The 17,604-nt window shown below is 40.1% G+C and overlaps 2 protein-coding genes across 2 annotated transcripts; one reads left to right on the forward strand and one right to left on the reverse strand.

The window, feature by feature from the left end:
- Nucleotides 1–70: 70 nt before the first annotated feature.
- LOC136242853 (piwi-like protein 1) lies at nt 71–6,199 on the reverse strand. The gene is made up of 20 exons (XM_066034346.1): nt 6,050–6,199; nt 5,892–5,936; nt 4,603–5,298; nt 4,473–4,553; nt 4,201–4,395; nt 3,832–4,009; nt 3,601–3,776; nt 3,438–3,552; nt 3,306–3,383; nt 2,937–3,046; nt 2,808–2,883; nt 2,668–2,743; nt 2,402–2,526; nt 1,935–2,038; nt 1,803–1,873; nt 943–1,025; nt 824–894; nt 644–769; nt 442–589; nt 71–380 (listed from the first exon to the last, which is right to left on the reverse strand). The coding sequence occupies exons 3-20, from the start codon at nt 5,295–5,297 to the stop codon at nt 264–266; spliced, it is 2,625 nt and encodes an 874-aa protein (XP_065890418.1). The 5' UTR covers nt 5,298; nt 5,892–5,936; nt 6,050–6,199; the 3' UTR covers nt 71–263.
- Nucleotides 6,200–8,513: 2,314 nt separating this feature from the next.
- Nucleotides 8,514–17,445, forward strand: LOC136242851 (SH3 and PX domain-containing protein 2A-like). The gene is made up of 17 exons (XM_066034344.1): nt 8,514–8,666; nt 8,824–8,904; nt 8,967–9,030; nt 9,089–9,165; nt 9,280–9,365; nt 9,932–10,017; nt 12,186–12,344; nt 12,686–12,796; nt 13,564–13,681; nt 13,946–14,080; nt 14,539–14,903; nt 15,058–15,183; nt 15,231–15,733; nt 15,904–16,495; nt 16,712–16,773; nt 16,831–16,875; nt 17,055–17,445. The coding sequence occupies exons 1-17, from the start codon at nt 8,574–8,576 to the stop codon at nt 17,286–17,288; spliced, it is 2,937 nt and encodes a 978-aa protein (XP_065890416.1). The 5' UTR covers nt 8,514–8,573; the 3' UTR covers nt 17,289–17,445.
- Nucleotides 17,446–17,604: the final 159 nt, after the last annotated feature.

Raw genomic sequence — 17,604 nt, forward strand, 5'->3', positions numbered from 1 at the left:
AGTGACCAAAGCGTAATCTAATCAGTCTCGGATTAATTACAGGTAGCTAATAATGCGCTGATAGAACACATTTCAACTGATTTATTTTATTTTCATGATTAAGTGGAAGATACTACAGAGAGAAAAAAAACCTGTGTTCTATCCTGCTGAACTAAAATTAAGTGTAAAAGGCCTCTACAAAAAGGCTGGGATGTAATCACACATGATATAGATTGAAATTTTGAAGAGGTTATAAGTGGGTTAGTCAAATGCTCTACTCTTCACTACAGGAAGTAGAGTCTGTCGGCAAGCTCAACAGCTGGTTCTTTGTGGATGGATTGGCCAACCAAGAATGCCAACTTGTGAGCATACTGGCATGGAGCAGGCACCCTTACAGTTCCCTACGCACAAAATGCACATCAATAAAAGATGCAATAAAGTGCTTTGGGTAGTCAAACTTACTGGCCAGTTGTAGTAGAGGTGGCACAGTTTGTAGGTCAGTCGCTGCATGTGGTCTGGCTTCAGTCCTCCAGTGTCGACGATCACATTGAAGTGTGTTGGAGATACAGTACCTTGGTTTACTGACTGACTGACCAAGAAAAAGTCATACCTACCCACACAATAATACATAGTGAAATGGTCACACACCTATCAGGGTATTTACCACTCTGGTTTAGTGATCACGGAGTCTACAATGGTTCCAGGTGGAGGGTTATCCACCCTACCTTGTTGTGTACTGAATATGCGTGTGATGATTCTCTTCTTGACAACCACGACTGAAAACTTAGGCCTAACATAAGAAACAGTAGTTTACAATCATCCATTGTTTTCCAGATATCCTTACTTGTAAGTGCCGCTAACTTCCTTGAATGCCTCATAAAATTGTGGTACCTCATGCTCAACTACCATTGATAACTAAGACAATTTTGCCAGTAATGTGTATTAATTAGAGTAATTCCTTACCTGTCCATCTCCTACTCCATCTCGATACACCACTACACGTTCTGGTAGTGTTGAATTCACCTCGTGATATTTCTTCAAAGCACCTGTGAGACCACAAAAAGAATATGGCAAGTTGAATTTCTATAATGCCTTTCAGCCTAAAGAACTACTTCAATTAAAATCCACCACCTCGTTACAAAGTTAAATTAGAAAAAAAAATCAGTGTTAAGGTGAACGATGACCATTATCCCTGAAAATGACCTTGATAATTAAGCCACTTTTGGTTAGTCCCAAGGTGTCCTTAAGGTGGCCCGAATTGTTCAAGTCCAGCTGCACAAAACAATTTGTTTCAGCCCACATACTAAATGGGCTATTCTTGGGTGGCCCAAAACTTTGCTAGTGTACAACTTAATCTAAAAAGCTGTTGTGATAGCTTGTGATGCTTTAATTAATCATATAAGGTTTTGTGAAATAACATGTCTCTATTTTACACCTATAATTTTCAAGCCGACTTAAAAATAACTTGGCCAATGAGTAACCTAGTGCTAAACCACTTCGGTTCCAACCATTTCTCACCTTGTAGAACAATTTTACGCTTTTCTTTTCACTGCTAACAACATGGAAAGTAGTGAACACACACCTGTGGACTACAAAAATTGGCCAACAACACCATCAAGCCCGAATCATAAAAATTCGAAGCATACTATTGTAGAGTAACGCTTACCCAATGTCTATACCAAATTTTGATGGTCTGTGATGCATAATTTTGAAGTTATTTAGTGAGAAAGGAGATCATGTGGCTAGTTAAGGCATGCTCCGTATAACAGTAATCACATGATGGCAGCCACCTTAATGCACATGTTCCACTGTAATTACCTTACCGATCATTGCAGCTTTGAAATTATCACCCAATTCTTGTCCTGGATGCTGGAACATGCATTGGCAAAAATACCTAGCACAAGGATGTAGACACATGTGGTGACAAGACCAAATGGTTGGGATGAATGAAATACCTGGTCAGAGTATTATTGACACTGGCAACAAAGCCCCCAGCAGATTTGCCCCTTGCTGAAGAATCATGGTAAGAGTCAATACCAACCACCATGAGTCCTTTGAGCTGGACAAACACAACAAAATAAACATAATAAGCTAACTGATAGAGGTGTAAAGTAATCACTAAATTGGAGATTCAAAGTTCATTGGTGTAAGAGATAAGTGGCTACATTAAGTGGCTACATTAAAATATATTTAAACTTAATGTGGCCCCAGACAGGAACCATTACCAACCACAGCCAGGTCAGTATGGGTTTTTATAGGGCGACATTGCTATCGGCCAGTATGAATCACCCGATGCATGGGATAAGCATCAGTGGCAGAATTTCTGGCCATCATCCAACACAACACAGAAACACCCATCACATGGCACGACATTAATCTTATTTCTTCACCCCCAACACCACATACTACAGCACACACTTACTGGTATCTCCAGGGCCCACAGTTCACCTCCCAGCTTGCAGTTAAGTTGCATGACAACCTTTGTGGTGACACTCATCATGGCATTCTTCTTTGTCAGTGTACGAGCCACAATAACTTGACTAGGCACTAAACAAAATACAATGACAAAGGCCAGATAATACACATTAGAACACATGCAAAGCTTCCATGCTTTTAAGTTTAGACTAGGCCAAGAAACATCCTAACACATACACATGATTTTGTAACAACAGCAAGTTTGCAACACACCTGGGCACTCCACACAACACAGTTTCTTAATGGCATCATAACGATCTTTGCGGTTAGATGGCAGAAGACAAATTACCTGGATAGAGCATTTCATTGATTGTATTTGAAATAGTAAATATGCTGGTTTCCCTAATACTTACGATTTGAGTGTTGGCTTCTAGGCGCTGTCTAATTGCCTGTAAGAAGGATTCTGTCCTATCATCATTAAGTCCAACACTGTAACACACATGTAGGTAGCAGTAAAATACAGTTGCTTCACAACAACTCACAAGTTTGGCTGGCCAACTCTGATTCCCATTGGTGGCCCTACTTTCTGCAGTGTACGCACAAAATCTTGAGCCAGTCCACTATCCCTCTGAGTGCATATCACCATGAAATTCTGCAATGATAAATAAGAATACACTAATAACTTAACAAGATAATACTAGTCAAGAACAGCAAATAGGCAATGTAACAAATGTAAAAACAGTTTTTTAAATTGGAACTCTCTGAATGATTATCAGCTGGAAACGAAAACCTAATTGATTTGATTGGATTATTAATTTGTTGTGGAGCTTTACAATTCTACTTCACTGTGCTCTGTCTGTGAAGTGCTTCAGTCCAACACACAAATACAAATTATGCAGACACACACACACCTGAAGGCCAACTGCCGAGATCAAGGTGTTTCCTCTCATCCCGCGTCCCCAATCTGCTGCTGTAGGATCATAGCTCAGCTGTTTAACACACACTAATTCACATACACTACAACATACAAACACAGTACGTACTGCGCCATCCTTCTGGAATATCTTCTCTGCTGGCAATATCCTACCATTGATGGAAGTGAGGTCTTTAGCAAACTCAACATTCCACTGCTGCAGCATCTTCACAATCTCAGGATTACTGCAAAGAGACGTATCTGATTGCTTGACCCATCCAAAGACTATTTACCTGTAAATTGTCTGCATGAAACCTTTCAGTGTTGCACAGCGGTTCTGTGGAATGGAACGGGTATACTGCGACAAATCCTTCATAACACGGAAATCTTGTAATGTCTCGGGACCCAGTCCTGTCCGAGTACAAAGTTCAGGGATCAACAGAAGTGGCCCAGTAATTCCCTGACGTTGCTAATAAAACAAATGTGATATAATATTTAAGTATGCATCTCCACTTAATACCTACCTGGCTCTTCTTCGGTCGACTAACAAGCAGTGGCTGTTCCATATCCTCAATTTTCTTATCATACATCTTGGCATAATATTCCACAAAGCTTTGCTCTTTGTCATCCTTTCCCTTGAACTTACTCCTGGGGTTCATCTCCCAATTGATGTCATCAATACGGTAAGTCTTGTTGTTGTAGCTGCATGTACATATGAGCAATGCACCACACAGTACATTAAAAGGATTTCAATAGGCCATTAAACAGTAGGTGAACAAATTAGTCAGGTTTGTGATATATTCAGGTTAAACTCAATAAGGCAAGCATTGACTACCAGCTTAGGTTACTACTTACATACAACATGCCGTTCTTTTATTTTTAATAGGTCTTACCGTGTCATTACAATCTCTCCAACCAATCTCTTAGTGGCTTCCTCGTGGAAATCACGGCGGCGTTGCTCATAGAGTTCATACAGGAAGTCAAGTACTGTGTCCATACGCAGAACTTTATGCTGTATATCAGCAGACAACATCACATTGTCCTCATAGGCCAGAATGGAAGTGGAGTAACCTGGCCACAACTCCAACCTAAAGGAACAACATAGTATGGTAAACACCACATACACAATTAGCATTCCACTACTTAGGAATTTCCCAACACTTACTTGTGCTGTGGGATGGTGATGGAGCCTGCTTGAGAAAAATAGCTTCTTCCAAGTTGTTCCATGTGCAGCTGAGACAAAATCCTATACAACACATAGCGACAAGTAGGTAGCATGTACCATCACCACTCACTTCTTGAATAATACATTGTACAGGTGGACACATTGGGGTGACTTTGCTGCAATCTCTCCAGTCATCTTGATACAGATTGTCACTGGTGAGCCATCCTTCAACTTTACAACATGCTCTTGTTGTGGTGGATCTAGCTTGATCGGCAGGTACAGTACCATTCCATCAAATACTCTTGTCTGTCCTACAATCTCCCTCAGGTCCCACAGCAAGGCTACCCTTAGCCGACGGCTGTCAATGGGTGGATCATAATCAACTTGGTACTGGTAGAATGGTCGATCATTGGCAGTCTTCATCACAAAGTGGTTTGATCTGAGAATGATGGCTGATCCACTGGAACCTTGCTTGTTTGTTATGTGTTCAGGACGAGTTTTCACTGAATCAGCATCATCACGTCTTCTTCGCTGTGGAACAGCCACATCTCTTGATTTGCCATTTGGTTGCACAGTCAGTTTCTTCATCTCTTCTGTTGGTGGCTGTGTAGCTGCAGCCACAGGTGGTGATGGCTGAGTGGTTGGTTGAGTCACATCTGCAGCTGCTCGCTGAGCTCTCCCTCTACCTCTGCCAACTGCTGCCTCTCTTGGAGCTCCTTCGTCTGCTACTTCACCCGGACGCCGAGCTTGTGGTGGTGGTCCCTGACCTCTAGCACGTGCTCGGCCCCTAGATCTACCTCTGCCTGCACCTCCTGAGGATGACATGCTAGAGACAAACAAGTCTAAGATACAAGTCTACTCTGTACAAGTCTCAACAGCTGAAGTACAATGTTATTCTACCCGTTGACATGTGTATACCATTTTAACTAAATAACAAACAAGCATACAGGTGGATCAGACAAAAGAAAACAAAAAGGTGAAAGTGTTTCCACAGCTAAAACCTTTGATACTAAAGTTACAAGATGGTGTTAATAACTTTCCAGCCAATGTGAAACCTTCCAGGCTTCACAACACCCTGCTGTCAACACCTTTTAAAAATATAATCAGTAATTGCAAATCAACACATTGACAGGATGGAGGAAAGTTCTCCAAGCCTGCCACGTGTTTAATTAAAGTTTGCCACAAAGGAGTGTCCTTAATCTATCGCGGGCACAAACCTGCCAGCACTATTCATTAGTGGCTTTAACACAATGGACGCATTGAAAACGAATAAAACAAAAAACTTCATTATTTACAGCCGTTTATTTACAGCCGGCTATTAAGATGAACGCGCTATGCGTCACAAGACTAAACAATAACCTAGACAGTGGCACGTGTCCAGAAAAGAATCCGTTTCAACGTTAGTCACACATGTCTTACCTTCACGCAGTTCTTGTTACACCACACACAACACCGACTACAAATCTGTAGAGAGAAAAAGGGAGTTATAATAAAAGGACCGGATTCTCAAATTTCCTAAATGGCATTTTGGCATACAAACTGAATGGAAACGACGCATACATCCATTGACTACTCACCACAAAACAATACAAAAGAAAACACCGAAAACTTCGCTACGATCCTCGCCGCCTCACGGTCCGGCACCTGGAAGATTAACTCGTACGCATGCGTTCACCATAAAAAAAATGTGACAGATTATCGGTGTAAAAAAAATTTTATAAATTTTTGGTCTTTGACTTTGACACATTCGAGACAAAGTCGCAGTAACTCGGGTTGCTTAATGTTGTGATATTAGATCTGGAAAAGTTTAATCAGATAAAGCCATAGATGAGCCAGCTGTATGTAGCTAGTTAGGATTACTGCAGAGATTTCTGCAAGTCATGGTAATATCAAGAGTACATAATAAAAATAACCCCTCCCTATTTTTATTATGTACTCTTGGTAATACACTACTACACATTTACACAACATGTTACAAATCAAGAATGATGCTCAACAAGTCAGCTAATGGTACCACAGTTTTACACATATATGGAGCTAGTGGAGTGGCCATGATGAGACAAAATGCAGCACAAAATGTTTGATAGCTTCTACTGTGTGAAACTAAGGAAACAGAAAAATGGGTAGTCTGTTAGTACAGCCATTGCATTGAGCCAATGGGTACCCATATTAGCTGGCCAGCTGGCATGAAGCTTCCGAGTAACTGTTACCATACTGAGATATATTCAGAAACACAAGATGCCTGCTTGAGGCCGGGCATTGTGTTGATCTTGTTGATGAGCAACTAAAGGGTAATAGCCTTTTGGGAGATAATGAATGGCTTCTAAGATGTCCTTTGTAATAACAGGACAAGGTGTCTTTGTGGTGTGACCATAGATTATATACATCCCACAGGCCCACAATATGAATATATACACACTATCAACAATACATGCTATCATGGATGGATGCCATATCATCTATTTGTATGTAACAAAGTAGTTTGACTACTGACGAGCTCAGAAAAACTCTGGATAGAGTTCGCCCAAACACACCAAGTGCACTGAGTGTGTCTTGTGTTTTCTTAACAATATCATAGATATCACCTACAGAGTTGTACATGGGTGTGCTGGTATGTCACTGACAAAGTGATCATTGCCATCCTAAGTTGCAATGGCAACTGTGACATACTGAATTCTTTCTTACATACTGCATGAATTAAGTTCCAGTTAAACGAACACCAAAAATTGTCAGTGTTGGACTAAGCCAACAGCCTGTTACATAGTAAGTCATAGTAGACTGCACTCCCTGTTTCAACTCATATGCAAGTAAATATCCCTGGTACTATATAAGGTAGTAACAGTGGACCACCCAGTCTGATCATACCATCCATCATGACATGATTACTGAGGGTATGGTCACAGTTGCACTCTTTTGAATAGTCTCGAATGGCAGACAGTTTGTGTGGGGGTGGTCCCCCACACAAACCTTTTGATTAGGCCACATAAACTTAATTATTAGTTTCTCGTCCTCCTGTATTCAAAATGTCAGTGCGGGAGGGCCGATTTTTTTTTTACGAACTAGATAGCTGAATAGCTAGCTAAAATTCCTGAATGACTCAGACCAGTTTTCCTAACATGGTACCAACTTTTAGGAGCTGGATGACTGCACTCAGCCACCAGTGGGGCCAAAAATCCTTGATGAGGTAAGAAAAACGGTGATGCGGGCGGGGATGAGAAACTAAATGTTGCAGTCCACAAAGGTGCACTAGCTGTCCGGCATCTGCACTGACTATGTGCTGTTGCCATGATGATTTCCATTATCATACCTTTCCAGTAATATATCACCTCATCTGTTATTCCTGATGTACTGTTAGCAAGAGAGAGGTCCCTACTCTATTATTATGTACTCTTGCTGTTAGTCATCCGTGTGCTAAATAACCAAGTGCTGTTTGTTTTAATTTTACGCGCAGTGTGTTCAATAATTTAAATGCGGCGCTAAGCTTAACAGCTGGTTTAAAAGAATGGGCTCAAGTCCGGAACTATAATTACTTAAAGTTCTGCAAATTTATGTAAAGAGGGTAATTACCGTAAGGGAGTTCGATGGATTTGAGCGGCGTGTAATAAAGCGCCTCTAAAAATCTGTCATCACATCAGAGGAGGTACGACACGAATTAAGCGCTATTGAAAAGAATTCACAGTAATTGCATTCTTCAAATGGTAAAATTGCGGAAAATCAATCCGTAGACAAGATTTGATGAACCGCAAAGCTATTAGACACTTGTGCAGTTGATTTTCACTGGTTCTCTCTTCCCAACTTGCTGCTTGGCTTGATTTCGTACGGTTCATTATTCATCACGTGACGGTTCCTCCAATAGGCTGTGTATATCGAAACAGAACCACTGGGGTTAAATGGGGTAGACTGCACCGTTGAAGTAAGCATAAGAAAAGAGTTCGATCGCCACGTATTTTTCGTTGATACCCCCACGAAATAGCTTCCCTGTACAAAACACATGCGCTCACGTGTGCGTGTCGTACCTCCTCTGATCCATGGTGGGTGTATTCTGCGGGCGCCGCGTAGCATTTATAGTAAAGCCAGACCGTCTCCATAACAATTCACGAAATGATGGCGAACAAGTGGGAGGGTAGCAAGCGGGTGATCGTCAACATCCAAGTACCAGAGATAAAGAAAATCAAGCAGCCTTCGAAATACTATGTGAGTGAATATGAATCAATTTGATGGTTGCACACTGCAATTGCGAGGCCGTACAGCTGATCTTCCACCAAAATATGCCCTTTGTGCTCGCCTTTGTGTTAAAGCTAATGTATCCCCATGAATTTAGTTGCGTTTATGCTTGCTTGCTTTCCTGCAGGTTTACAAGTTGGTAGTGGAGTGGTCGGATGGGCATAAGGAGACCATATATCGTCGCTACAGTCAGTTCTTTGACCTCCAGGTATAATACCCACACGTGCTATCGAATTTGACCCATCCACGCGCGTATTTCCACATCTGCAGGCCAAACTTGTGGAGCACTTTGAAAGCACAAAGAATCTGGCTGCACTCTTACCTGATTTGCCAGGCATGTTTACATGAGTTTTTCTGAATGGCCACTCATTCTAGTACTTCTGTGTACACAGGTAAAATTCTGTTTGGTAGGAGCCAGGTACATCAGGTAGCTGAAAAACGAAGAGGAAAAATCGAAGAATTTTGTCAGGTAACCTATCGTGTGAATTTTATTTGATGTGTTAATATATGACTCCCTGTTTTCTAACACTTAATATTGATATTTACTACTTTGTAAACAGATTAAGTTTCTTTTTTAAACTAGGCTGTTTATAAATTACCATCTGCAATATCAGAGTCAAGCTTTGTGCAAGGATTCTTCAGTATTTGGCCAGATGACAAGTCCACTACGTAAGTGATCATTGAGATTACAGGCACACAGCTGTGTTTGTGTTGTGTATGGTGCTGTAGGGGGTGGTAATTATTCAAGGTAGTGAAATGGAAGATGATATTTCTTGTGTATATGTAGACAACACAGGGGTATCTGGTGCATGTGATGCCCCCATCCCATGACTATAGTGATGTCATTGAACTTTATGGTTGCCATGTTTTTTTTTAGTAAACTATAATTGTGGCTAAGATACTAACCAGTTTGTACTGTATATCCCATTGAGCTGTAGTTAGCAGTGTGAATTACAAATTGTAGCTAATCACTTTCATGCTATTTGACTACATGAAGATTACACTTGTGTTAAAGATGTATACCTCACTATTAGTATAAAGCCTCATTGCTCTTTAAACTTGTCAATCGTTATGTCAACCACTATGGTTTACTCCTACTACAAGTTTGAGATTTTTGTCCATAACAGGCTAATGTGTATCACGTAATAGCACATGATATCATTGTAAGTTTATTTTTGATTATGATGGCTGGGTTTGTATGGACTATTATTATAACAGTGATGTTGTTGTTATAGTGGAGATGGTATGGTTGGCAGTGAGAGGAACAGTATAGGATTGATTTCACCAACTGATAGTGTTGGATCACCATTCAGCCTTTCTTGTTAGTGTATGATGTATAATGCTGTATTCACTCTAGTGTGTGTTCGTACATTTGCATGCACGTATGGAGCTCATACTGATACATGCAATATATATATAATATATATATATAATTGTGTGTAAATATCTGGGCCAACATTGAAACCTGGCCACTGCTGCTGACCCGGATGACCCACTGACCCGGATAGCAATCTGGGTCAGACCCAGATGTGACCCAAAGCTGAGGCATGTGCTGATCTGAGCTCATGCATGCTGTGTAGTATATGTGTACATACATGATTGTTGTGTGTGTGTGTGTGTGTGTGTGTGTGTGTGTGTGTGTGTTAGTCATATGCATGTCAGCCTGTAAGTAGTTTTTCAGTGTTAGAATTTTATCAAGAGGTCATAATAAAAGGGACTCTTTGTTTTATTTGCATGTGTATCTGGGCACTGTAGGAATATCCTTACGTCCATCAAACAAGAATTTTGTATAACATGTAAAGTTTTAATTTTATTCTCATAAACTGCCATCCAATTTGTGCATGATTGCTATAAGGCCGGTGACTATAGGTCGGTTTTCATTGGTTCCCTACTGGGTGCTATTTATTCTGAAATACTGTATTGAAGAAGTGTTATCCATCAGGAAAACAAGATAATATTATAGTGCCTGTCTAAAAGGACCAATACATGTGGCACACCTCATGGTAATTTCTTTGTTTCCATTTCATTTGTTTAAGTTACGTATCTTGGAAGGTGTACAGATGAGTTGCTGGCAGTGGTAATCACTTTTTCTCTGCTCAGCATTCCTTCAGTACATTAAACAAGAAAACTAACTAGTAATTACAATTCTACTTGAAGCCACCAGGCAATGTCTTTAAACACTTAAAGTCTTCACCAATCTATATATCCTTTAATAAACACCTCAACTGTTGATTGGTAAAATGTAAAATTAGAAGACTCTCAACTACTTTCAATGGCCTTAGCAGTGCCAGAGAGTTTCCTTAGAGAACCTTGTAGTGTAATATAACTCCTTTGGTATCAAACTTCATCTGGCATAGTTTTGTATTGCTGTCATGAACTCAAGTAGGAGATAACACCATCAGCATCTGGTTTTTTTGACAGTTAGTGTAAGCAAGAGTCCATAATAAGACTCTTGTTGTAAGCTAATCCAGCAACACAACACCGTAGCATATGTTACACCTATTTATCAGACACACAGATACAACGAACCATTATGCTTATAAACAGTGTTGGGAGTAACGCGTTACGTAATATTATTACTTTTGTGGTAACAAAGTAATATAACGAAATACGCTATGAAAACAGGTAATATAACGCAAGATACTTTACTTACAAACGTAACGCGTTACCTAAGTAATATAATTACTGTAACGAGTCTAATATGACGTAATATTATTACTAAAAGTAACGAAGTTACTAATCTCGTTGGTAATCCTCTGAGTAACGCCTAACCACAATGGAGTAACAAGGCCTATTGAATGAAGCTTATTCACTAGCTTCTTACTTATAACCAAGATTTGTACATTGTCCAACAACGCAATCATGTCACGTGATAAGGTGGTAGTTTCACACGTGACAGCTTAAGGCTGTGGACACAAAGTAATATAATATGTAATATTATTACAGTTACTTTATTTTATGGGTAATATGTAACTGTAACTAAATAGTTCTGTTGCAAGTAATATGTAATATGTAACTAGTTACTTTTACAAAGTAACTTGCCCAACACTGCTTATAAACATGCATGTACATACATTAAGGAAATGTTGAATACTGTACGATCCTTACTGCCACACAGTCCGTCACCTTTGTTTGTCCACAGTCTTTTTCCTGTCATCATATACTTTCAACTGCCATTCATCAAAGGCCATTCCATTGTTTAACTTTTCTTCATGCCAGACACTCACCAGTCAATGCCATTATACAGTAATGCCAGTATTCAAATATCACTGTGTTGTCTGCACAGGAGACTGAAGATTGAATTGTGCATTTCACAAAGCCATATCCCTCCAGTACCAATACTCTCACACTTTTGGTATTTTGCATGCCTATAGCTTGAAATTCAATGCTCGTTCCTGAGCTTCAGGAAGGAGAATTGGATTATTGTCTATGTCTTCTGTACCCTTATATGTAATCATATTCATGTGTATATTGTCTGCATATATATAGCTATGTCACCGGAATATGAGTCCTCGGATACGTTTGATATTCCAATGTCAGAGGACCTGGCACAATACCGGGTGACTGAGAACTACACAAAGATGGACTCACAACAAGTTAACTTAACTGAAGGACAAGTTGTGTATGTCATTGAAAGATTTGACACTGGTGAGGCCCATGCATGTTACTAATTGACCACCTATTAAAAATGCATACTGATTTATAAAATGCTGCGTCGTCAAGTCACGCTTTATTTGTGCTTAATGCCCATGGCAGTGTGTCTCCTTAAACTATTGGCCCATGTACAACTCGGGCTGGTATCTCATTAGAGGTTTGTTCGTATGATAAATGGAACAATTAAGGTGTAGACCAGATTGTATGCGTAGGCTTGGTATGTAATGAACCCTTATAGTTTGTACCATAGATTTATAAATCTACGCTTGTACAATACACTTTTGTTCACACACATGTTACTATCAGTTAGAGGGTACACATTGTCATTCTCCTAGGATGGTGGATGGTGTCATCTGATGACGGTGACCAAGGGTATGCTCCTGCATCATTACTTGAGCCAGTTGATGGTACCGCAAACAGTGATGATGAACAGCAAGGGGAGCAAGGTATGCCAAATTTTGTTATTGTAAATCTTATGGGAATGGTGGAGTGAGATCACCATTCTGTCATTGCTTAATGGATTGACATAACCAATCTTCAATTGCAGTGACAATTTTTACCAATTTTAGAGCTAAATAGAGTCCTTAGTGTAGTGTATCTGGAAGAAGCCATTTTGTGGCTGAAGTGTGTGTAACAGTGTGATTCTATTGGTGTAATTAGAGAATTACCTGTTAGACAAGGTTGAATTGGCACTTGTATTGCTCCATTCCATGCTGTGGTATCTGTGGTGGTATAAAAGTGACCTGGCTGTACACAACAGCTCATTTTAGTTGATCTATATTGTAAGAAGAGTGTGTTACCATGCTGTGTGCTATAGGTACTGTGTGTATGTATGTTGTGTGTACATGGTGTGTGTGTGTGTAGTAGTAGTAGTAGTAGTAGTAGTAGAATAGAATAAGTATTGTATATGTTAGTTGCTACTGTATATAGCTAGCCAGACCTGTGTTGCTATCAAGAAAAATTGTTTAGTTTTACAGTCTTTTGAGTTTTTGCAGGCAAGTGCCAATTGTGTGTTTGTAAACTAGCTACATTTGTTTGGTGTTATTGACGATTTCTTGTGTGGGTGTTGCATGCTGCATGTGCGCAAGATATCAGACTAAAATTGTTTTAGAATTGTTACTAATTGTTACTGAAAAAGATGTATATAGCAGTAATTTTCTACTGAGCTATTTTTGGTATTGTCACTGGTAATGATTGTGTATATGACACACAGAAGGGATCTATGAGGCTATTGGTGACTACAAGGCGAAGAATCAAGATGAGGTGACCATTAAACAAGGAGATACCTTTGAGGTGATCAACCGCTCCATGGATGGATGGTGGGAGATAAAGTATGTGAAATATTTTGTGTGTTCTTTTGTTATTTTAGAGGAGCCATTCCAGTTTTGTGCTTGTTGTGAAGTTTCTCTATTCTGGGGCCACTGTGTCCTTTTTAATGAGGTGCCCTGATTTTGGAAATCTATGTTGTATGTATTGTTGAGGCGTCTGCACTTCAAAGTTTCCTTTTTTTTCTTCTTTTCTTTCTTTCAACAAAATAATTTAGTGCTATTGTGTTGTAGTGACTGAAGTTGTGACTGCTGGTATTGTTCACTTAGTGCTGGTGGCAAGACAGGTTTTGTGCCTGGTTCAATGATGAAGAAGTCATCCATGCTCAGAATGATGTCTAGCCTTCCTAGAGCTTCCCAGATGTATTGCAATGACTTGCCTGTCTTCAATCCTCCTCCACGAAGGTACTTATACATATTGTCACATGCTCACACATACACATACACACACACACACACATGTAGCAAAAAAAAAAGGCAATGCCTTCAGCTGCCATGCTAGACAGCCACACCTATTCAGTGAACTAACACTGGAACACCTGTGTGCTACTCAGGTGCTAGGAGTCAATGCATGCAAATCCTCCTGGGGCAGGACTAGTAAACTGTATGGTCTGTACCATGTCTGAAGGTGTGGGCACCTTTACCCACTGTGTGAGACATGAACAGTTGGAATATATTTCCCTGGTTAAGGTCCCCATTGATGTTACAGCTTGTCCCCAGTTGACATCAGGTCCCCATTTAAAGACTGGAGTAATGTGAGTAAAGTTTCTTGCTCAAGGAAAGAAACCTGTCAGTTACCACACAGACAAGCACGTGTACATTGTTCACATAATTATTATAACAATAATTTTTCTTGTAAATAGACACAAGGCTGGTAAAACAGTTGATGGGTTGTATGATGTCCCACGACGAGACAAGTTAGCTGTCAAGACTTCCGTTTCCAAAGTAAAAGAAGATAGTAGTAGTGATGAAGACTCTGGAGCGATCTATGCAGTACCACGTCGTACGTCAGATGAACTAGATGACACAATAAATATAGAGCAGAGAGTTAATACCCCTGAAAGAAATGGGATACTGCCTAACAGTGTAAACGAAACAGCAGCCAAAGACAGGAGTGCTTCACCCCACATGCAGAATGGTCATGCTGAAAAGCAGCCACCTGTAACACCAAGGAGAGTGATAGTGAAATCAGAAAGTGATCATAACATTACACCATCAGTCAACAGAGGTGAGAAACTAAACCAGACCACATACTTACATTAGTAGTAATGTTCTTGTACATTTCCACGACGCCACACTGTACTGTAGTATGCATACGTACATGTGATTGAAGCAGAACGATCAAATTATCAATGTGCATGATGTTGTACTATTTGTTGTAGGATTTCCAATGGGTGATATAAGGTCCCGCAGCTACACAGCAGTCCAATTGTCCCAGGCTAAAGTAGAGGAAGAAGATTATATACAGATGCACACTTCAACCTCATCCACGCCTGAACCAACTACAGGTATTTTTTCATTACCCATATTAAGTTAGTGTATGGTTTGTTCTTAGATATATTTGCCACTGGTCCCCGACGCAAAAAACCAACAGTACCATCCAAGCCTTCGTCAGCAGCAAGAAAGCGCCCAGAAACATCAAATGCTACCTCCACACAGCTGTCGCCTCTACTTCAACAGCGGATGTCACGACGCTGTCACAGCTTTGATAATATACTCAATTTGGACTCAAATGAAGGCTGGTCCAGTCCAGTTGAAGACAGGCATTCGCCCAAGACCCCTCGTCATGTAATGTTTGGAAATATCCATGCCAATACAAATGCCAGTAATAACAGTAAAGTTCCCAGTGACGACCAAACTGACTATGTTGATTTAGAAAAAACATTGCAGACATATGTAGCTGTGGCAAGTTACACAGCCCAAGCAGATACTTGCCTTAGCTTCAATGCTGGAGATCACTGTGTTCTGTTAAAGACAACAAATGAGCGATGGTGGTTAGTAAATATTGGAGGCACAGAAGGATGGGTACCTGGTACCTTCTGGGATGCATCAATGAAGGTAAGCAAAGATCCAAATCATACATAATATTCTGCCATGGAAACAATTCTACTGTGTATTTTGACATAGTTAGTAGGAGGTTATATACAATTAGTGTCATATCACTATTGCAGTAATAAATATCACTTTATTTGGTGTTCTTGAGCTGAGTATGGTTTTTATGTTTATAGCACACAGCTTCCAAGTTGGCAAACCCTCCAATGTTTCCACCACCAGAGAGGCCAGAAGTGGATTCAGTGTACACTAATCAGTCTGTTTACAAGAGGCCACTGATGCACACCCAGAGCACTCCAGCCCAAGAGAAACCTGAAAGAAGAAAGCCACCACCTAAACCAAAAGCTCTGCCAGCTAATTTGGCAGCAGAAATAAGATCAATACGAAGAAACCAAAATGGAAGTCCTGATGACACAATTTCCACCACACCCACACGTTTTGTTTCAAAGCAAACCAGCGAGGGTGACATTATTCCTATTACCACTCCAACCAGTCTACCCGACTATGAAAATGACAATGACCTTCTTCTAGATAAACACAGAGTTTCACCAACTAGAGCATATGAGACTGAACAAAAGCCTGCTGTTCCTAGTCGAGGCAGAAGTGATATAAGTCCACCGAATACATATGATAAGAGACCGGCGGTACGCAGGACAAGAGCAGAAACAGTGGCCAATGTGTTTACAGCACCCACCAGACCACTGCGTGGTATGATGTCTCCTCCACATATGAAACAGCATGACTATGAAGAGATTCATGATGAGTTAGGTATGACCATAAATGTTGCTTTTGTGTGTCTTGGGGGTACATGAAAAATTTAATGTGGAACTTCTGGCTTCTTTGACCCATTAAAACACAAAACAAAACATTAGACTCCCTATAAAACCAATTTTAAAGGCATTTCATAACTTTTATGGGTACAATTTACTTTACATGATTGTTAGACATGCAAATTAACACAAAAATTGATTGTTGTCATTACAGAACAACAACCATGGTACTACGGACCAATGGACAGGGAGAGTGCTGAGTCCCTCTTGAAAGAGGTGAGGTGCTGATAACACTATTGTTAGCCACATTCATCACTTATGTTTGTACTGTAGTATGGGAGACAGTCCGAGTTTCTGGTCAGAGCAAGACAAAACAAGGTGGGCTGCTTGTAGTAGTCTGGGGACGGGGGGGGGGGGGGGGTACTTACAGGCTCTTTCCAACTTGTCAAATCATAAACCTCAGACTTACTAGCTAACATACGAGCAAGGTCTCCTCATGGGTTCCGAGTTCCACCATTATACAGACATGTATTAAGGTGTAATATTTTCCATTACAGACTGGTTACTATGCCTTATCCATCAAGAACCACCTTAATGTCCGACACTTCAACATTGACCCTGATCCCTCCACCAGCTCATACATCATGGGTAGCATGAAATTTCAGAACATTTTTGAAATCATCCGCTACTACCAAGAGAATTCATTGTTCCTGCAAAATGGCTTTGCAGTTTCGTTAGGTCAACCTGTCAAGAAGCGATCACGAGCAGAATCGTCTATTAAAAAGCATTGAAGTAATCAGCAACCACCGACTGTTTGTGTGTAATGTTTTCCTTTATTACAATACTCTTATACTGATAATTCTTCACTTATTTTTTTAAATATAGTACATGTATATTAAGCAATTGGAAGTTCCTTTTTTTGTAGACCTCCATTATCATATACGATAATTTATATGGAAAAATGAGCAATATAATTGATAAGAATTGAACTAAATAATTACTGTGAGCTTGCTGGGGTTGTGGTGCTTGCAATACAACATTGTACCCAAACAAAACATTGAAGGAACCCTTCCTATAATACAGATGTAAATTAAAATCTTTCGTTGC

This window comes from Dysidea avara, chromosome 13 (assembly GCF_963678975.1).
Source record: "Dysidea avara chromosome 13, odDysAvar1.4, whole genome shotgun sequence".
Taxonomy (NCBI): domain Eukaryota; kingdom Metazoa; phylum Porifera; class Demospongiae; order Dictyoceratida; family Dysideidae; genus Dysidea; species Dysidea avara.

Bases quoted from the DNA above. Each gene is read 5' to 3' on its own strand.
- LOC136242851 (XM_066034344.1), top strand. From the start codon at position 8,574: ATGATGGCGAACAAGTGGGAGGGTAGCAAGCGGGTGATCGTCAACATC. The intron at 12,797-13,563 runs GTATGCCAAATT...TATGACACACAG, and splicing joins TGAACAGCAAGGGGAGCAAG to AAGGGATCTATGAGGCTATT. The intron at 16,774-16,830 runs GTGAGGTGCTGA...TTTGTACTGTAG, and splicing joins CTGAGTCCCTCTTGAAAGAG to TATGGGAGACAGTCCGAGTT.
- LOC136242853 (XM_066034346.1), bottom strand. From the start codon at position 5,297: ATGTCATCCTCAGGAGGTGCAGGCAGAGGTAGATCTAGGGGCCGAGCA. The intron at 2,744-2,807 runs GTAAGTATTAGG...TGCTCTATCCAG, and splicing joins TAGAAGCCAACACTCAAATC to GTAATTTGTCTTCTGCCATC. The intron at 2,039-2,401 runs GTAAGTGTGTGC...GTGTTTGTCCAG, and splicing joins TGTGGGCCCTGGAGATACCA to CTCAAAGGACTCATGGTGGT.